Here is a 17,700-nt window from a genome sequence, read left to right on the forward strand (position 1 = left end):
ATTGAAATTGCCCACCCCTCATGCTCAGTACAATATAGCCCTTGTTTTGTATTTTTTTCTAACAAGCAGAGCGATGTCATTCCAAAACAATAACGTGCTAATGTACACCCAATTTGATATAAAAGTCTTATTCACCCAGTGATTTTTGCAGATAACACATTTTGTCAGCCTTAGCGGTGGTCTGTACAGTTTCAGGTGAAGAAAACGCAGCCAGTTAAAAGTGATGAAATGCAAGAAGAAAAATGCAAATGGATTTACATTTGAAAGTCTTGAATTCTAATTAATTGCAATGAGCACCTCAAACTCCCGACCAACTTTAAGCTCTCCTGCGAGGCAATTACAGCCGCCTCCTCATCTGTGCTGTATTCAATCCTCCACACTTATCTTAGGGCGGCCAAAAATTAGTTTGCACCTGCCTCCTCCTCCGCACACCCTCCGGAGAGGCACCGTTGAGACGTGACCTGATGTGGGAGGAGCTTTACCTGTACGCTCTTTCAAATGGGAGCGTGTAATGGTTAAGACAGCTGCCTCTGGTGGTCCAGGCCAATAGGGTGAAAGTTCGTCGCCGGTGACAACCGACTGCACCACCAGAGCCTGTCAAGCCATTAAAAAAAAAAAGACTGAGAAAGTGGAAAGCAGTGTGCTGTAATTTTTCACTCGTTAATTTCAATCATTGCAATTAAATGTAATCAGTTTTGATTTTTTTTTAATGCTTTCGGAGCGCCAGGATTATTTGATATGCAGGATATGTTTATGTCTCATGGGCGGTGGTTCAATTTATTAAAATTAATTGAAATGCAAAAGTTTTCCACCGGAGGCAAATTACTAGATCACATAGGTTCTCGATTAATTTTAAAATTTGTCGCTTTTTGCGTTGTTTGTTGTTATCATGTGGATATGTAGATTGTTGGATGACTGGATTGATTATAATAATAATAATAATAATAATAATAATAATTATAATAATTATAATAATTATAATAATGAATTTCATTTATAAGCACCTTTCGCAACTCTCTAGGTCACTTTACAGTCACAGGATCAGTTTTTCTGTGGGTGAACAGCGGCAGCCACATGCACCAGCGTTCACTCAACCCGGAATAACTCAAATAGATAGAACGTTAGCTAGCTAGCTAGATAATAGATAACTAATCGATAGCTAGCTAGCTAGTTAGATAGCTAATATATAGCAAGTAGCTAGCTAGCTTGGTAGCCAGCTAGATAGCTAGCTAGGTAGCCAGCCAAATATATAAATAAGTGATGATCCATCCCCACACCTCATGATGACTAACATTTTTTTTTTTTTGGGGGGGGGGGGCTGCAAATGAATCAAAATATTGACTTTGCTTCTAACTTGCTTCTAAAAAAATTCAAATCAAAGCATCCTCCAGTCGACATGTTAAACCTTTTTTGGGTGACTTTTACCAAGAATCAACTACGTTCTAATTTTACTTACAGTGATTGAATCATTGAACCAATCACATTTCAGCCATAATTTGTTACTAGTGTCAGAAATCGACCTGGACGCCTTCACCATCAGTTCTGCGGTCCCTGGCGCATCAAATAAGTGTCGATGACTCTGTTGCTTTAACCAATCAAAGTTCGAGTTGGCAACGCAAGGCCTGCTGGAAGACGCTGGAGATTGAGCTTCATAGTTCCTAATTATGAACACTCACGTTAGCAAATATTCGTCACTTGCAATTTCTTTTACTCACGAAAACACAGTAAAACAAAGACAAACATACACATGGAGAACGATGTAGTCCCATTCAGATGTATCCCGTTTTGTATTGCCCGAGTCGTCGCTGTCAATATCCCTTTGAAACTTGGCACATCAATAACCCCCCCACCTCTTCCCCACCCAACTGATATGAGAAGCAACACCTACGGCAGCGCATTGATCACGGTGACATTTGCTTTGCACACTTACTAAATGTCCTGCCCTTGTCACAACATTTGGAGAAAATCACATAGATCGATGACACTCACCACGTGGACAAAGCCGAGCGCACATGCACGCAAACACACACACACACACACACACACACACACACACACACACACACACACACACACTCATAAATCATAAATGCCACAGGGGCGTGAGGTTAAACTCAATTCTAACTTCATTGATCCTTAATCGTTATCACTAATATTCTGATTTGGACTCCTGTGAAGATTTTTTTCTAAGATTTTTTTTAGCTTAAATCTTCTTGCCCGAGCCATTTCCATTACATGTCCCCCCCAAAAAAACAAAGAATACTGATAGAGTGTTTTTATGCACATTCATAAACATTGTTATTTCATTTTTAGCTTAGTACATTTTATGTTATTTCATGTTTATATCAGTACATATTATATTATTGAATGTTTAATTTAGACTACATGGAATTGTGAAGCTTATTAGTTGAATAGTTGCGAAAGCAGAATGTAACAAGCACCAACTGTCAGTTCAATGTTCTTTCAAATACTTGTCCGTAGCTGATTGGACAACAGATCGCTGCTGTGTACTTTTAAACCAGTTTGAGGAGGCGGGCTGTGTGCTTCTTGGCTTCCCGCTTCAGACGAGAGATGTTCTCCTTTTGTTTTACGAGAATAAAGTATTTTTTTTCTGTTCACCATCTATCGTCCCCGCTGGTATTTCATCACAAAACTTCATTGAACTCCGAACCAGATGAGAAACAGGAATTAGAACCGAACAAATACCTCCTCCAACGAAGTCCTTAATGCTGAGCTATCTATCTGCCGGTTTGTCTAGCTGGCTGGCTAGCTAGCTAGCTAGATGGATGGATAGATCGATAGTGAGTTAGATGGATAACAAGGTAGATGGATAGCGAGCTAGATGGCTAGATGGATAACCAGCTAGATGGCTAGCCAGCGAGATAGATGGATAGCTAGCGAGCTAGATGGATAGCTAGCGAGCTAGATGTATAGATGGATTGTTAGCGAGCAAGATGGATAGATGGATAGCTAGCGAGCTAGATGGCTAGCTAGATGGATAGATGGATAGATAGCGAGCTGGATGGATAGATGGATATCTAGAGAGCTAGATGGATAGCTAGCAAGGTAGATGGATAGATGGATAGCTAGCGAGCTAGATGAAGAGATGGACAGCTAGCGAGCTTGATGGAGAGACTGATAGCGAGCTAGCTAGATGGATAGATGGATAGCTAGCGAGTTAGATGGATGGATGGATAGATGGATAGCTAGAGAGCTAGATGGATGGATGCATAGCTATCGAGCTAGATGGATAGATGGATAGCTAGCGAGCTAGATGGATAGATGGATAGCTAGAGAGCTAGATGGATAGCTAGCGAGCTAGATGGATAGCTAGCGAGCTAGATGGAGAGATGGACAGCTAGCGAGCTAGATGGAGAGACTGATAGCGAGCTAGCCAGATGGATAGATGGATAGCTAGCGAGCTAGATGGATAAATTGATAGCTAGCGAGCTAGATGGATAGATGGATAGCTAGTGAGCTAGATGGATAGATGGATAGCTAGCAAGATAGCTAGCTAGCTATCAATAGATACCTAGCTAGCTAGCCAGCTAGATATCCATAGATACCTAGCTATATGTATATATCACATTTATTTTCTTCTCGCTGTCTTGTGTAGGTAAGAGTGACCCGTTCTGTATCGTGGAGCTGAGTAACGATCGACTGCAGACTCACACCGTTTATAAAAACCTGAACCCAGAGTGGAACAAAGTTTTCACTTTGTGAGTATAGTCATTGGTTAAAATTGCACTTATCTTGACACAAACACACACACACACACACAATCCCCATTTTCATTTTTGTCTCTGTTCAAAAGGCTGTCAGATGGCTTCAAATGGTTATAGTTCGTATACTTGTTTATGTTTATACTGTAGCATGGTGATAATAAGAAAGATGTAATTTTACATAAGATATTTAAAATCTGTTACATTTTTATTGAGTCCAAACGTGGTATATAATGTGACACTTTAATGTAATCATTTTTTGAGCGCACGTCACCCACCTAGCCTCTTTTCTATACTTATCATCACCCACCTAGCTAACCTACTTTGACAATTATGACACCACTTCTCTTAATAAAAACGTAGTCCAAGGGCGAATAATGTACTTATTGTGTATATTAAAACATGGACACACATTTAAAGGACAACCGACGCCTCCGGACAAGTTGTGTCCATAATTTGTAAAATCACTTCAAATGACTTCTACTGAGCGTATTTTACAAAGATTCTTCGACATATAGCTATATTTCACGTTTTAAGATTCACTCTGAATATTCAGGAAGTCTTGTTTTCGAGTTGGTGACGATTCATGACGTGACGTCACGTCAGGAACGTCCCTGACCGAGAAAGCGACACACAATGCATTTTGGGTACTTTGTTTGGTCTGAAAACATCGTGTTGATCCGTGTTAATGGCGTAATTAGAAAGAAAACACATGAATAACGCGATGGTGAATCGTTGTGTTTTGCACCAAGACTACTATTTCAAACTAGTTGACACAAATTCCCAGCAGACAAATCAGCCTATTTCCAAAAGGGCTTGGGCGCCATCTTGTGCATTTTCTGGACGCTACATTGGAGTCCAGACGCCTCAAAATGAGACGGAAGGACTTCTTCAATCGATTGCAAACATTTATGCTTTCCTCTTCAGAACTATTTGAATTATATTCATAACTGGATGAGTAATAAGAAAGCATCTTCCCCGAATCTGAAGCCATTGTTTTGATTCTCGCGCAAGGCAAGACGTCCTGGCGTGACGTCACGAACAAGGGGGCGGGACCTTCTGAAACTCGCCATTTCCGAGGTCATTTTGAAGTAGTTTTGGGACACTTTAAGTCATTTTTATTGGTGTTTTGCATTACACTAAAAATATCAGCCTGCGCGTTTTGGGTATTTTAGATGCTATAAAACGTTTATCTGATGTCTGTCAGGAAACAAAAAAATGGTGTCGGTTGTCCTTTAAAGGACCCACTTTCACATTTCTTCAATATAATAAACTCAGCTACTGTGCGATGTCGTAGCTTTTGAATCTGTTAGCATGCAGTTCACCGTTGTCATCTGGCCATGTCATCCAGTAACGTCAAGGACATCCACTCAGTACTCGAGGTCACCGTTTACGACGAGGACCGAGACCGAAGCGCAGACTTCCTGGGGAAAGTGGCCATTCCTTTACTCAAGGTAAGTCGTGCTTCCTGTGTTGTTAAACATTCGCAATGAAGAAACGGCTTTGAAGTTATAAAAAGCATAGGTTATTTTCGCACCCGCGCTGACGAGTCTATTAGCGTTTGAAATGACAGCATGGTGACAAAGCCAGGCTTGATGAGTCAAAAAAAAAAAGATTGATAGGTGAGAAGAAAGTGAGTGAAAGACGCGATGAAAATGACACTTATCGTGAGTTGAAATGACACCGTTCGCCATCTCGCCTCGAAAATCTTTCCATACATGTCTTGCGACTGAAGCGCGTCGTATATATCCGCGCCGGGCTGCGCGGTGTGATTCCCCAGGATAGTTAATTTCTGTTTGACAGAGGCGAGCTGCTGCGGGTAATGAACAGGTACTTGTCAAGAGTTGCCACAGTTGTTTTGGGTTCCCTGTCAACGCCGGCAGCTGGGGTTCAAAGGTGGCCCGGCGAGCCGATTCAGTCGGGTATTGCCAGACAGATGCCTGTCATGTCCCCCTTTCTCCCACAGATCCAAAATGGAGAACGCAAAGCCTACGCCTTGAAAGGCAAGGAGCTGACAGGGCCAACGAAAGGGGTCATCTTCCTTGAAATAGACGTAATTTTTAATGCTGTAAGTCTTTTTTTTTTACATAGATTTTCCTCCCCTTATTTCAAACAAACAAAAATAAAAACAATATTTGGCCACTATCCTTTTATTCTGCGCTTGCCTTCCCTCATTCCTGGTCCGGTTACTACCCCTTGCCCTCCCTCTCTATCCTCGTTTGGGGTCTAATTATAGAAGGATTCCTTTGTTCGCCTGTTCTCTGTCACTGTGTGTGTCCCGTAGCCGCCATTTTATTGCTCAACACCCTCTCCTCCATCCCCACCGCTTGCTCTGACCACACATGAGTGTGTGTGGATTATATGCATGTGTGCGATGTGGCAATTAAAATGTATGAGTGTGTGTGTGTTTCTGTCAATTTGATGGCTCCCTTTTTACTTCACGTTTGTTGTTTTTTCACTGTCCTTTTAGGTAAAGGCGGGTCTCAGGACATTGATTCCCATTGAGCAGAAGTACATCGAGGAGGAGCCCAGAGTGTCCAAACAGGTCAAGCAATTTTTATTTTTATAGCTACTCGAATTCTTCGACACCACGTCACGTCAGTAGAAAATATGATTTCATTTTTGGATAAACAAGTAACTATTTTAACGTTATTTCTCAACAAAATACATGTTAGAAATGGAATAAAGAAATTACAGTGTATAAAAGTATATTGAGGCTTGAAATTAAACATCATGCTTGCAATAAGCAGAAATAAAATGTGGTACGAACACATAATATAGTAAATATGAAAGTTATTATTATTATTATTATTATTATTGTCATTGTTATTGTTATTATTGGGATGTGATGATTATGATTATTTTTTTATTTTTTTATTATTATTTTATTATTATTATTATTATTATTATTTTATTATCATCATTATCATTGTCATTATCATCATCATAGATATGCATTTTGGGGGGTGATATTAGTATTTTTTTAATGGTTTTTGAATACTTTTAATTTTATTTGAGTGAAATATTTACTGTGTAAGGAGCACTCCATGAAAACAGTCTTATATCCTGTATGCAGGAAACCAAATATATAAATGTGCAATCCAATGAATAATGAAATATTTTTTTAGTAATCTAAGTATTTTGCAAATTTATCCAATTGCCAATTTAATAAATCGAAAAGCTCCAATGATACTGGAAAATATAAATTTTGGGGTTTTCCCCATTCCCTACAATTGGACTTGATCATGAAATGTACGACTTTAAAACCTTTTTATAAAATATTTTAAATCTGTTATTCTTCACCGGTACTTGCAAATTTCCCCATTGTGGGACGATTAAAGGCTTTCTGATTCTGATTATGATAAAAAAAAATATATACATAATAATCTGTTTGCCGATGGATTAAAAAATACACATATTTTTGTGGCTGTAGTCCATGTGTTTGCTAATTATACACAAAAAAAACACATCCACGTTACTCAAAGAAGAGTTTCGGTACAATAAAGCAATGACATAAAAAAAAAATAAGTTGCCCGAGAAATTCCAACCAAAATGCATTCGTAATCTCACTCTTAGAGTTGCGGAAAGAAAAAAGAAAATAAAAAAATACAGCACGTCCTGCCCCGCCGTCACACGCGCTAACCAGCGAGCTGTAAAAATCCCCGACAACTGTGTGGGCAAGATAAAACAAGGTGATTGAAGAGGGGAAAACAGCGTTTCAGTTTTGTTTCTACTCTCCTCTCTCACTTCTCTCATCTGTCAGCCGCCTCGCATCCAAACCCGACTGGGTGAATAGAAATGTCAAGCTGTCAACTGCGGGGTGCATAAGTAGATTGGCCGTCCTTATAGATGGCCCTTTTTTTTTGCCACTGCTGCTTTGCACTTCATTGTCACGCCGCTCGGTGTGGCAGCGGCACAAAGGGCTGAATAGCTGGGGCCGGCCCACATCACACATGTCATATGAGTGACCGTTTGGGTTTAGTAGTCAATGCTGCACCATGCCCTGCCACGCACATCACTAGCCAACACAGTGCGGCACATACAAACGCCCCCGTTTCAACTCTCGGTCCGTTTTATTTTTTATTTTTTTCACCCTCTTATGTCGTCTCCGTTGCATCACCCCCCCACACCTCCTTCCCTCCTCGCCACCCAAGTGACAGAATCTCAATCTCACCTTTGACTCATAAAGATGACCCATGTCAGCGTCTCACGATGATGATGTCACTGGCTGCTTTGGAAGGCTCGCCCCTTGAGGCCGCCAAGGGCTGTTTGATGCCAACACGCCCCTCCTGTTGCTTGCTGATTAGTGGGAAGAAAAGAAAAGTAGCTGTCAGAGACGTTTTAAGTGATGAACTGACCATTTTGGATGCAAGGTGGTTTTTCCTACCGCGTTGCATTATCAACCTTTCAAAGGCCGATGTAGAGAAGTTGCCGTTTGATATTTCTTTTGGGTTTTTAGACTTATCATAACACAAATATGGCATCCATTTGATCAATGTGGGAAATTATTTTCTTCTTTGTATTTTTTTTTCTCTTTTACCCACTATTATGCCATGGGATTTTAATTTATTTAATTTATTTATGTTCCTGTACATGATATCTGTCCATATTAATAATAATAATAATAGATTTCATTAAGCACTTGCTTACAGCTTCAGCTGTTTTAAGCGCTATATAAATCAGTATTTATTTATTTATTTATTTATTTGGCTGATTATTTATGTATGTATTTATTTAATTAATCATTTATTTATTCATGTGTTTATGTATTTATTTGTTTATTTGACTGTTTATTTATTCACATATTTGTTCATTCATTTATTTGAAGGTTTTTTATTTATTTATGTTTGTGTATTTATTTATTTATTTATTTATTCATGTGTTAAATAAATGTTTCTTAATTTATTTTAAGGTTTGGATTGGATTGGATATGCCTTTATTAGTCTCACAGTGGAGAAATTTACATTTCACAGCAGCAAAGTGATGAAAGGAATGAAAGTAGAAAAACGAAATACATGATCTGGTCTCATCAGGTTATTTATTTATCTGTGTTTCTTTCTTTATTTGCTTATTTGTTTATTTGTGTATTTATTCATGTGTTTATGTATTTATTTGATTATTTGACTGTATTTATGTATTTACACATTTCTTTATTCATTCATTTATTTGACAGTTATTTATTTATTTATTTTATGTTTTATGTATTTATGTATTTATTTATTTATTTGATTATTTATTTATTCATGTAATTGTTTATTTGACCGTTTATTTATTCACGCATTTATTTATTTATTTATTTATTTATTTATTATCCTTCCCAATTAGGCCACAAAATAAGATTTTTTTTTGGTGGAGGAAGTTTTGCATTAAAATTCCCTGATTTTTCTTTTTCTACTCTGGATATATTTAATACTAGAAATTTGAGCTGATTGGGTGATTGGAAGTATGCAGCGGCTATAAGATGCTGTTGCCTCATTTGGATCCCACCCAGGGGACCACTCCTGTTAGCACATGAATTCTTGTCGTCTTTGACCACAAAAGTTAATACGATTCAAGATCTACAATAACAAGAATGAACTCAAATAACAATGTACCCATCGGTCAGGCTTGTTTTCTCTGAAATATCGGGCTTAGGCCAAAACGAACATAGTATAATATTCTCAACTGGTCTATGTGGCTTTCGGGTCAAAGCTTCAAATCTTCTAACTAAAATGATGTGATACTTAATTTTGCAAAGTGGCAGCAACATGAGATACGACAGGGTTTAAATTTCTCTTATTAGGAGCTGAGCGGAGTTTATCATGCTGACTCATCGCATAAAAAACGTCACTTGGGCTGCAAATTATCAGAAAAGCACACTTTCCAAATATCATCTTGACAAGATAAAATGTTCACATGGACTCTTCAATCGCTATCAACGATTACGGCCATAATTACCCCCCCCCCTTTTTTTTATTGATCCTTAGTTCCAATTGACCTTCCGTGTTCACATTCCTTTCTTGTGTCTCATCTGCTTTGCAGCTGCTGTTACGCAACTTCAACAGAGTGAGGCGCTGCATCATGTTCCTAATCAACACCGGCTATTACATCAACAGCTGCTTCGAATGGGAATCGCCGCAGAGGAGCATCTGCGCCTTTGTGGTGTGTAGACGTCACTTCAAATGCGGAGACACGATAAGTCACACAAATGTCAAGCCTGCCGGGTCGATAACAGTCGCAGACAATGAATGAACGGTCATTCTGATTCGAGCAGGGGAAAAAAATTGCATACCGTATTTTCCGGTGTATAATGCAATGAATGATGTATTTTCAAACGTTTTCCAAATATAAGGTGCACCGGACTATAAGGCGCACCTTCAATAAATGAGAAAAGTTTTCCAAATATAATATACAGTCAGACCTCAACTTACGAACTTAATTGGTTCCCAGACAGAGTGTGTAAGGCGAAAAGTGTGTATCTCCAAAAAAAAAATTCCCATAGGAAACCATTAAAATGGGAATAATCCGTTCCCGGGTTTCCATAAAATATACTTTTCAACTAAATAAGCCTTAAAACTACACACAACATACCTTATTCTATGTATAATAAATGTGGTATTGTATTGTAATGAATGAAATACACTGCATTGTATCATAAAGTCACTTTATTTACATTTGTGATGGTCATATATGGTTTGATGGAATGGTGTTGGAGGTCGAAGGTCAAAGGGAATTGCTGTTTGGAAAGAGAGGCGCATTACATGACGACTGTAATTAAAGAAATAAACTGTGCTGTAAAATAACGTTTTATTTACCTTTGCCACAGCAGTTTTTTTTGACGACAATACTAGTGCAGTGTGTTCTACCGGAAACAAATTCCTTGTGTGTTCTACATACTTGGCAACAAAGATGATTCTGATTCTGATTGATGGTCGTTGATGGCTTATGGAAGGAGAGTCACCTTCCATAAGGACTGTTGGTAACTTAACCTCTGGTGCTGTTCGGTCGTGTGCTTCCGCCGAAGATCACTCCGCCAGCCGTGGTGGGTGTGTATTATGAAAATAGTGCTTATTATAAGGTTTAATTTTCATAAATTTGACGTTTGTAAGACAAAAAGTTTGTAAGTTGAGGTGCTTGTAAGTTGAGGTCTCACTGTATAAATATATCAAAGTTTTCCAAATATAAGGCACACCACATTATTAGGCCCTACAGCAGTTGAGGCTGGGGTTCCACACTACTCCTTGTTTAATGGAGTGGGTGGCTGCGGACAATATTGTATTTTCCGGTGTATAAGGCCTTGATTTTCTCCAAAAGATGACCCTGCGCCTTATACGCATGTGCGCCTTATATGTGAAGTAATACTGTGCCAATACAGGTCTCGCACCTACTGTTAGTATAGTAAATGTATTAAATTAAAATGTATTGTTAGCAGCCACCGACTGCATTTCCCCCTGTAGAAAACCCAGCCTCTACTGTTGCGCCTTATAATGGGGTGTGCCTTATGTTTGGAAAACATTTATCTATATATTATATTTGGAAAACTTTTCTCATTCATTGAAGGTGCACCTTATAGTCCAGTGCACCTTATATATGGAAAAAGTTTGACAATACACCATTCATTGAGGGTGCGCCTTATACTCCGTTGCGCCTTATTCACCAGAAAATACGGTAGTTGCAAGACCTGTTGTGCTTCAATATTACTTCACATTTAAGGCACACCTGCGTATAAGGCGCGGGGTCATATTTTGAAGAAAATGAAGGCTTCTGGGTGCGCCTTATACACCGGAAAATACGGTAGTTGCAAGACCTGTTTTGGCTCAACATTAGTTTGCATTTAAGGCGCACCTGCATATAAGGCGCGGGGTCTTCTTTTGAAGAAAATGAAGGCGTTTGGGAGGTGCGCCTTACACACCAGAAAATACGGTAGTTGCAGTACCTGTTGTGGCTCAAAATTACTTCACATAGAAGGTGCACCGCAGTATAAGGTTTAGGTTCATCTTTTGAAGAAAATGAAGGCTTTTGGGTGTGCTTTACACACCGGAAAATACAGTAGTTGCAAGACCCGTTGTGGCTCAATATTGCTTTACATACTGTATAAGGCACACCTGCGTATAAGGCGCAGGGTCCTCTTTTGAAGAAAATGAAGGATTTTGGGTGTGCCTTATACACCGGAAAATACGGTACTTCGATAACCGCTGGGACTGCGTCATTTTTGTTGCAGTGATGAATTTTATTGTCATGAATAAGGTAGAAGTGTGGTGTGGGTACTCGCGACCATCACACGGGTTAGAGTATTGATCACTTAACAGAACTATTTCCTTGGCTGAGTGTGTGTGTATGTGTGCATGCGCTCCAGTGTCACGTTTCCGCTCCAGTAAGACCGCACTTGTCCTTGCGCCGTGCCTTTAAGAAATTGAAAGGGAAGTGCCAAAAATGAATTAATGCTGAAAAACAAGGTCAGAAGAGTTTTCAAGGTGCAGCGTTTGGAAGGGGGGTGGGGGGGAGTCCCATTCACAAGACAGAGCATGCAGAACATTCATTCACTTCTAAGTAACAGTGTATTCTTATTGCACATACTTAAATGGAGTATTTCGTGGTAATAAAACGGGTATCTAGGCCAAGGACAATATGTTTTATAGTTTATTGAAAGGCTGAAATTCAGGCATCATTTTCCTCTTCTTCGTCCGACCTCCCACTCGTGTGTGTGTGTGTGTGTGTGTGTGTGTGAGTGAGTGTGCACTTAGCTAAAAGCATCAGTGTTTAGGACCTCTCTCCTTTACACAGGTAGCCCCTTTCCCCCCCCCTCCTCCATTTCTCATCACTCTCTCATTCCTCCCTCACTTCCAGAGGCCTCTTAATCACTTCACTCATCTCTTTAAGTGGCTTTTTATGGGGGTGGGGGTGGGTGGGGGGGCATCTGGCCAAGGTGGTGCGTTTGTGAAGGTGCAGGTCATGTGTGTGTGAACGGTTGTGTGTTTCTGTCTTTCGGGACAGATGTTGCACTTAACTTTTCAGAATGGCGTTTGCTCGCTTGCAGAGGTGGCTTCTAAATGTTTAAGTGTGCGCTATAACTCACATGAGGAAACCTCGAGGAGGGTAAAACTGTATTCAAGATGTCGCCGCATCACATTGATCCCATAGAGCACAGGTGTCAAAGTCAAGGCCCGGGGGCCAAATCTGGCCCGCCACGTCATGTTATTCGGCCCGCGAAACCTAATCAAATTTGTGCAATTCCATGATGCTTGCTAAAGTCTGAATCAAAATTTCAAATTGTGGTATGTAAACCACAATAGCAGTCATTATTCTTGAGTTCAGATTTCAAAACTAGTCATTCATTAATTTGTTATATGCTCTATATGTAATATGTGGAGAGGATTAAAGGACAACCGACACTTCCGGTCAAGTTGTGTCCATAATTTGTGAAAGCACTTCACATAACTTCTACTGAGCGTATTTTACAAAGATTCCACGGCATATAGCTATATTTTACGTTTCAAGACTCACGCTGAATATTCAGGAAGTCTTGTTTTCGAGTTGGTGACGATTCCTGATGTGACGTCATGTCAGGAACGCCCCTGACCACACAATGCATTTTGGGTACTTTGTTTGGTGTGAAAACTTCGTGTCGATTCGTGTTGATGGCGAAATTAGAAGGCAAACACATAAATAACGCGACGGTGAATCGTTGTGTGTTGCACACAAGACTACTATTTGATACTAGTTGACACAAATTCCCAGCAGACAAATCAACCCATTTCCAACGGAGATTGGGCGCCATCTTGTGCATTTTCTGGGCCGCTACATTGGAGTCCTGACGGCGCGAATTGATACGGAAGGACTTCTTTAATCGATTGCAAACATTTATGCTTTCCTCTTCAGGATTATTTGAATCATATTCATAAATGGACGAGTAACAAGAAATTATCTTCTCCGAATCTGAAGCCATTGTTGTGATTCTAGAACAAGGCAAGAAGTCGTCCTGGCGTGACGTCACGAATAAGGGGCCTAGACTTTCTGAAACTCGCCATTTCCGGGGTCATTTTGAAGTAGTTTTGGGACACTTTAAGTCATTTTTATTGGTGTTTTGCATTTGACTAAAAATATCAGCCCGTGTGTTCTGGGTATTTTAGATGCTATAAAACGTTTTTCTGATGTCAGTTAGGAAACAAAAAAATGGTGTTGGTTGTCCTTTAAACATTCTAATCGTTTCCCCAAATTCATAACGGCCCTCCAGAGGAAACTATAACGACAATGTGGCCCTCGGCAAAAAAATGACTTTGACACCCTTGCCATAGAGACATGTTGCGTCGTCCTCGCCAGATTTAGCATTTCCATTGGCACATGCAAATCAGACATGTCATCGTCTCACATACGGCGTCGCTCTCTCACATCCACCGTTCCGTCTCCCGCCCATCCCGAGGGTGAAAACAGCCACCGCGGAAGCTTTGCCCGAGGCATTGGCACCGCGGACGAACCCGCCGTCACCTCCTTGTCCCACTATTTTCCACTTTCCACACCTGCAAGGTGTCGTCCTTTCGCTGCATCTATTTCGCCGGACGTACTTCTCTTTATCTCGCAAAAAAAGTCTGGTGCCACAACCAAGTTGAGTTCTGTTCACCATGTCACCTCGCGGTCTTAGCAAGGCTCGGCCATTTTTGCCCCCGGGTAGCCCGGCGTCGGCGACTCTTCCTCCAAAACAAATTTACCGTAACTTTATCTCCAATTGGGCCTCGAATGGGAGGCAAATAGAGGCAGCTTTGTGAGGCTACGGGGAAGGGTGAGGGCGGCGAGCTGTGAAGAGGCAGGGGAAATGATACTAGGTGCTTTTATATCAGGGAAAGTAGGTGGACTCTTATCAGGAAGAGAGCCCAGACAAGGGAGCTACTTGGAGAGGAAAGTGGAGCACCTATCACCTGCTTTGCATTTAGATAAAAATTCAGTCTGCTGAAATTAAAAAAAAGGCAAAAAAAAGCAGGTACAGAAGCATTTATTGATGTGTGTTATGAATTGGAGTGTGATACACACGCACACGCGTACACCCCCCCCCCCCCCACACACACACACACACACTAGAGAAGTCAGCGGCATACGACGTCACCCGACTAGAGGTCTCTTTAAAATTGCTCATTTGACTCCTCGTCAAAAGGTCTGTTTTAACTTTTAAAACTTTTAAGTATCGAAGCTTCGCGTCTTTGCCCACAGCGAGGGTCAACTTTGAACGAGAGACTTGGAACGTTTTACCGTTCTGGTCATTTCCTGGTAGAAAAAAATGGCGTCGGGGCAAACACACACCAAAAAAAAAAGCAAATGGGAGTTGAATCGATATAGGAAAAAAAAAACACATGAGTGACAAAAACGTGGTGGATAAACTGTAAACGTCTCATCGTATTTAAAGAAATTAAACGACCATCACATTTGCTTTTGAACAAAAAAAAAAAAAAATACATCGATACAGGTGCGTTCTACAAGCGTACAGCAGGGGGCAGTGTAGCCCCATCAATGATACTCTCGGAGGTCTTGTCCAAAACAGGACACACACACCACCTCCTCCCTCTCTTTGGTTACATCAAACTTAACAGGACTTGTGCTTGCTATCTGGCAACACTTAGTGCCAGCATGGAAAATGATGTAAGAGAGATAAAGGCGACCTCTGAAATCCAAACTTGGGTTTCACTCCACTGAGACAGAACAGGGGGAAAAGTTTGCTTGGGGTGTAGTTAATGTAAGCCAAAGTACTGAATATTACCCTCCCACAGTGCCGAGGTTCCAAGCCGCAAGGACGCGAGGCTGTGTTTAGAAATAAATAACGGGTGGTTCCAGCTCTCCATGAGCACTTGATAAATAAATAAAACATTTGGACTTTTCCATGTTGTTGACATCCTTTTGTGTACGGAGGAGGTGATTTCTTTAACGTTGAAACGCGCATCAAAGACTTGCGGAATGCAACTGCCGGGTTGATTGTCAAAAGCAATTAGATTATTGATTTTTGCAGAATGTTATTCCAGCCAAAATGATCCCATGATGACTTTGCTTTTAGTGTGTTTTGTTATTGTCGTTTTTTATTTCAAACTCTGCCTCATGATTTTCTCATTTGTAATAATAATTATAACACATTTTATTTGTAAGCTCCTTTGAAAACTCTCAAGGACACTTTACAGTCGCAGGATAAGAACCATTTATTTATTCATTTATTGTTAACCCAAAATGTATATTATACTAATAATAAATTAGTACTTTTTAAAATTGCTCATAAAGTACATTTGAAAAAAATACACTGCAATAGTTCATTATACTGTAATTGAGATAATTATTAATCATATTCTGTTTATTTGCTTATTTTCTTAACTTGAGAACACAATTAAGCATGATACTGGTTACTGATAACCTCTGGCGAAATTGTTGAATCAATAAATGACCTTTTAAAAGGTGCTTATAAATGAAATTTATTATTATTTTTATTTATTTATTTATTTATTGAGGCACCAGAAAAAATAGTGGAGGCCATTTTGTTTAAGCGCTTTGTAACAGTATGTATTGTATAATGCAGCAATATGTATTGTATAATGCACACTGCATCATACACATAAAAATATGCATTTTGTTAAACAATTTCATATTGTGTGGTAATCACTATAGATACAAAATATTTTCAAATCAGAGAGGTTAAATATTTGGCATGCTATCTCAATAGACCACCACAAACGGCTTCAATGCAAGCAACATCTTACATTGTCTCTTATCCAACATATAGACTCACTTAGCGCCCGCCATCGACATCTCTGATTGTCTAGTTTTGCATTGTTTTTATTTTCCCTTTGCCTTTTTTGTGGTCACTGACATCCACAGCCGGCTCTCACTCCTTCATCCCCAGGCAAAGAGCTTGCAGTGTAGCATAGGGAACCAAGGAGGGGGGATTGAGGTGGGGTCTGTGATGGACCAGTCTCGTAGGAAAGGTCCCCGTCAACGTAGGGCCACCGTTAACCAGCCGCGGGGCACGGAGACAGGGCACGGCCGTCCGCTTTGGAGCCCTGGTGCCGGGTGGTTCTTCTAGATGCCTGTCACAACGTTGCCCTCAGCGACGATAACCAAATGGAAGAGAAACGAAAGGGCAGCTACAGGTTAAGAGCCTTCAGGGAAGATTTTTTTTTTTTTTTCAGATATATGAAAAAAGGTTTCAAGATGTGAGGCAAATATCCGTCCAGTAAGGTGCCGTGTGTGTGTGATTACAACAAGGAACGTTCACAGAATTGGACAGTATAATTCTGGTCAGGCAATGTTATAGCAGTACTACTATTTCCTGTTGTTGTTTTTTTTTTACTTTATATTTAGAATATAAACAACAAATTATTGTAATTTGGTAGATATGTATTATGTCTCTGGAAAAAATGTTTATAATATAACACAGTATATTGATTTATATAGCACTGAAGCTGTAACAAAGCACTTAACACGGACAGCTATCATATACAGGAAATAAAGCAGTCACAAAAGAGATAGAACAGAACAGTTTTTTATTTGTTTAAGACTCATTTTTTAATCAATTGTGTGTCGGCATCTCATTTGCACAGTTAGTCATGTTCCTGAAATTGCATGTTTTAAAGTTAGGATAGTTTTCTAGGAAGTTGGTTAATTTTACAATGTTTGGATAAGTTAGGGTGCTTTGCTGCGAGCTCCACTGATTAAAAAAAAACCCACAACTTTTGTGCATTATTTGTGACAAGTGATATGGTCCCGTTGCTTTAAGTGAAACAGACATTTTGCAATTTTATAGTGATCTTGATTTTTTTTTTTTAGGAATTATACGATCCAAGCATGCTGCATATGTGCACAAAGTTGGCTCCAAAAGTAACTGAAAAGTTGTGCCTTTTGGGAGACCGTATTTGTTTATCTGACCAGCAATATTATTTATTTAGATAAAAATAATACATTCATTGTGGCCATTTTTTGGAACTGTTATCTTTAATTCATGCTGAGTTTGTTTTGGCTTAATTTCACATTC

At 39.7% G+C, this 17,700-nt stretch overlaps 1 protein-coding gene across 3 annotated transcripts in view; it reads left to right on the top strand.

Annotated features, from left to right (window-relative positions):
• The window catches only part of LOC148898821 (multiple C2 and transmembrane domain-containing protein 1-like), a 117,859-nt gene that overhangs the window by 46,431 nt on the left and 53,728 nt on the right, over positions 1 to 17,700 (top strand). For all 3 annotated transcript variants that reach the window (XM_088993702.1, XM_088993703.1, XM_088993704.1), the window contains 5 exons: positions 3,617 to 3,719; positions 5,074 to 5,176; positions 5,689 to 5,790; positions 6,193 to 6,267; positions 9,744 to 9,863. In XM_088993702.1, the coding sequence (XP_088849828.1) occupies positions 3,617 to 3,719; positions 5,074 to 5,176; positions 5,689 to 5,790; positions 6,193 to 6,267; positions 9,744 to 9,863 (503 nt within the window). The remainder of the gene's footprint in view (positions 1 to 3,616; positions 3,720 to 5,073; positions 5,177 to 5,688; positions 5,791 to 6,192; positions 6,268 to 9,743; positions 9,864 to 17,700) is intronic.

The sequence above is a fragment of the Hippocampus bargibanti genome, linkage group LG04 (genome assembly GCF_051943395.1).
Source record: "Hippocampus bargibanti isolate YZ-2025 linkage group LG04, ASM5194339v1, whole genome shotgun sequence".
Lineage (NCBI taxonomy): Eukaryota > Metazoa > Chordata > Actinopteri > Syngnathiformes > Syngnathidae > Hippocampus > Hippocampus bargibanti.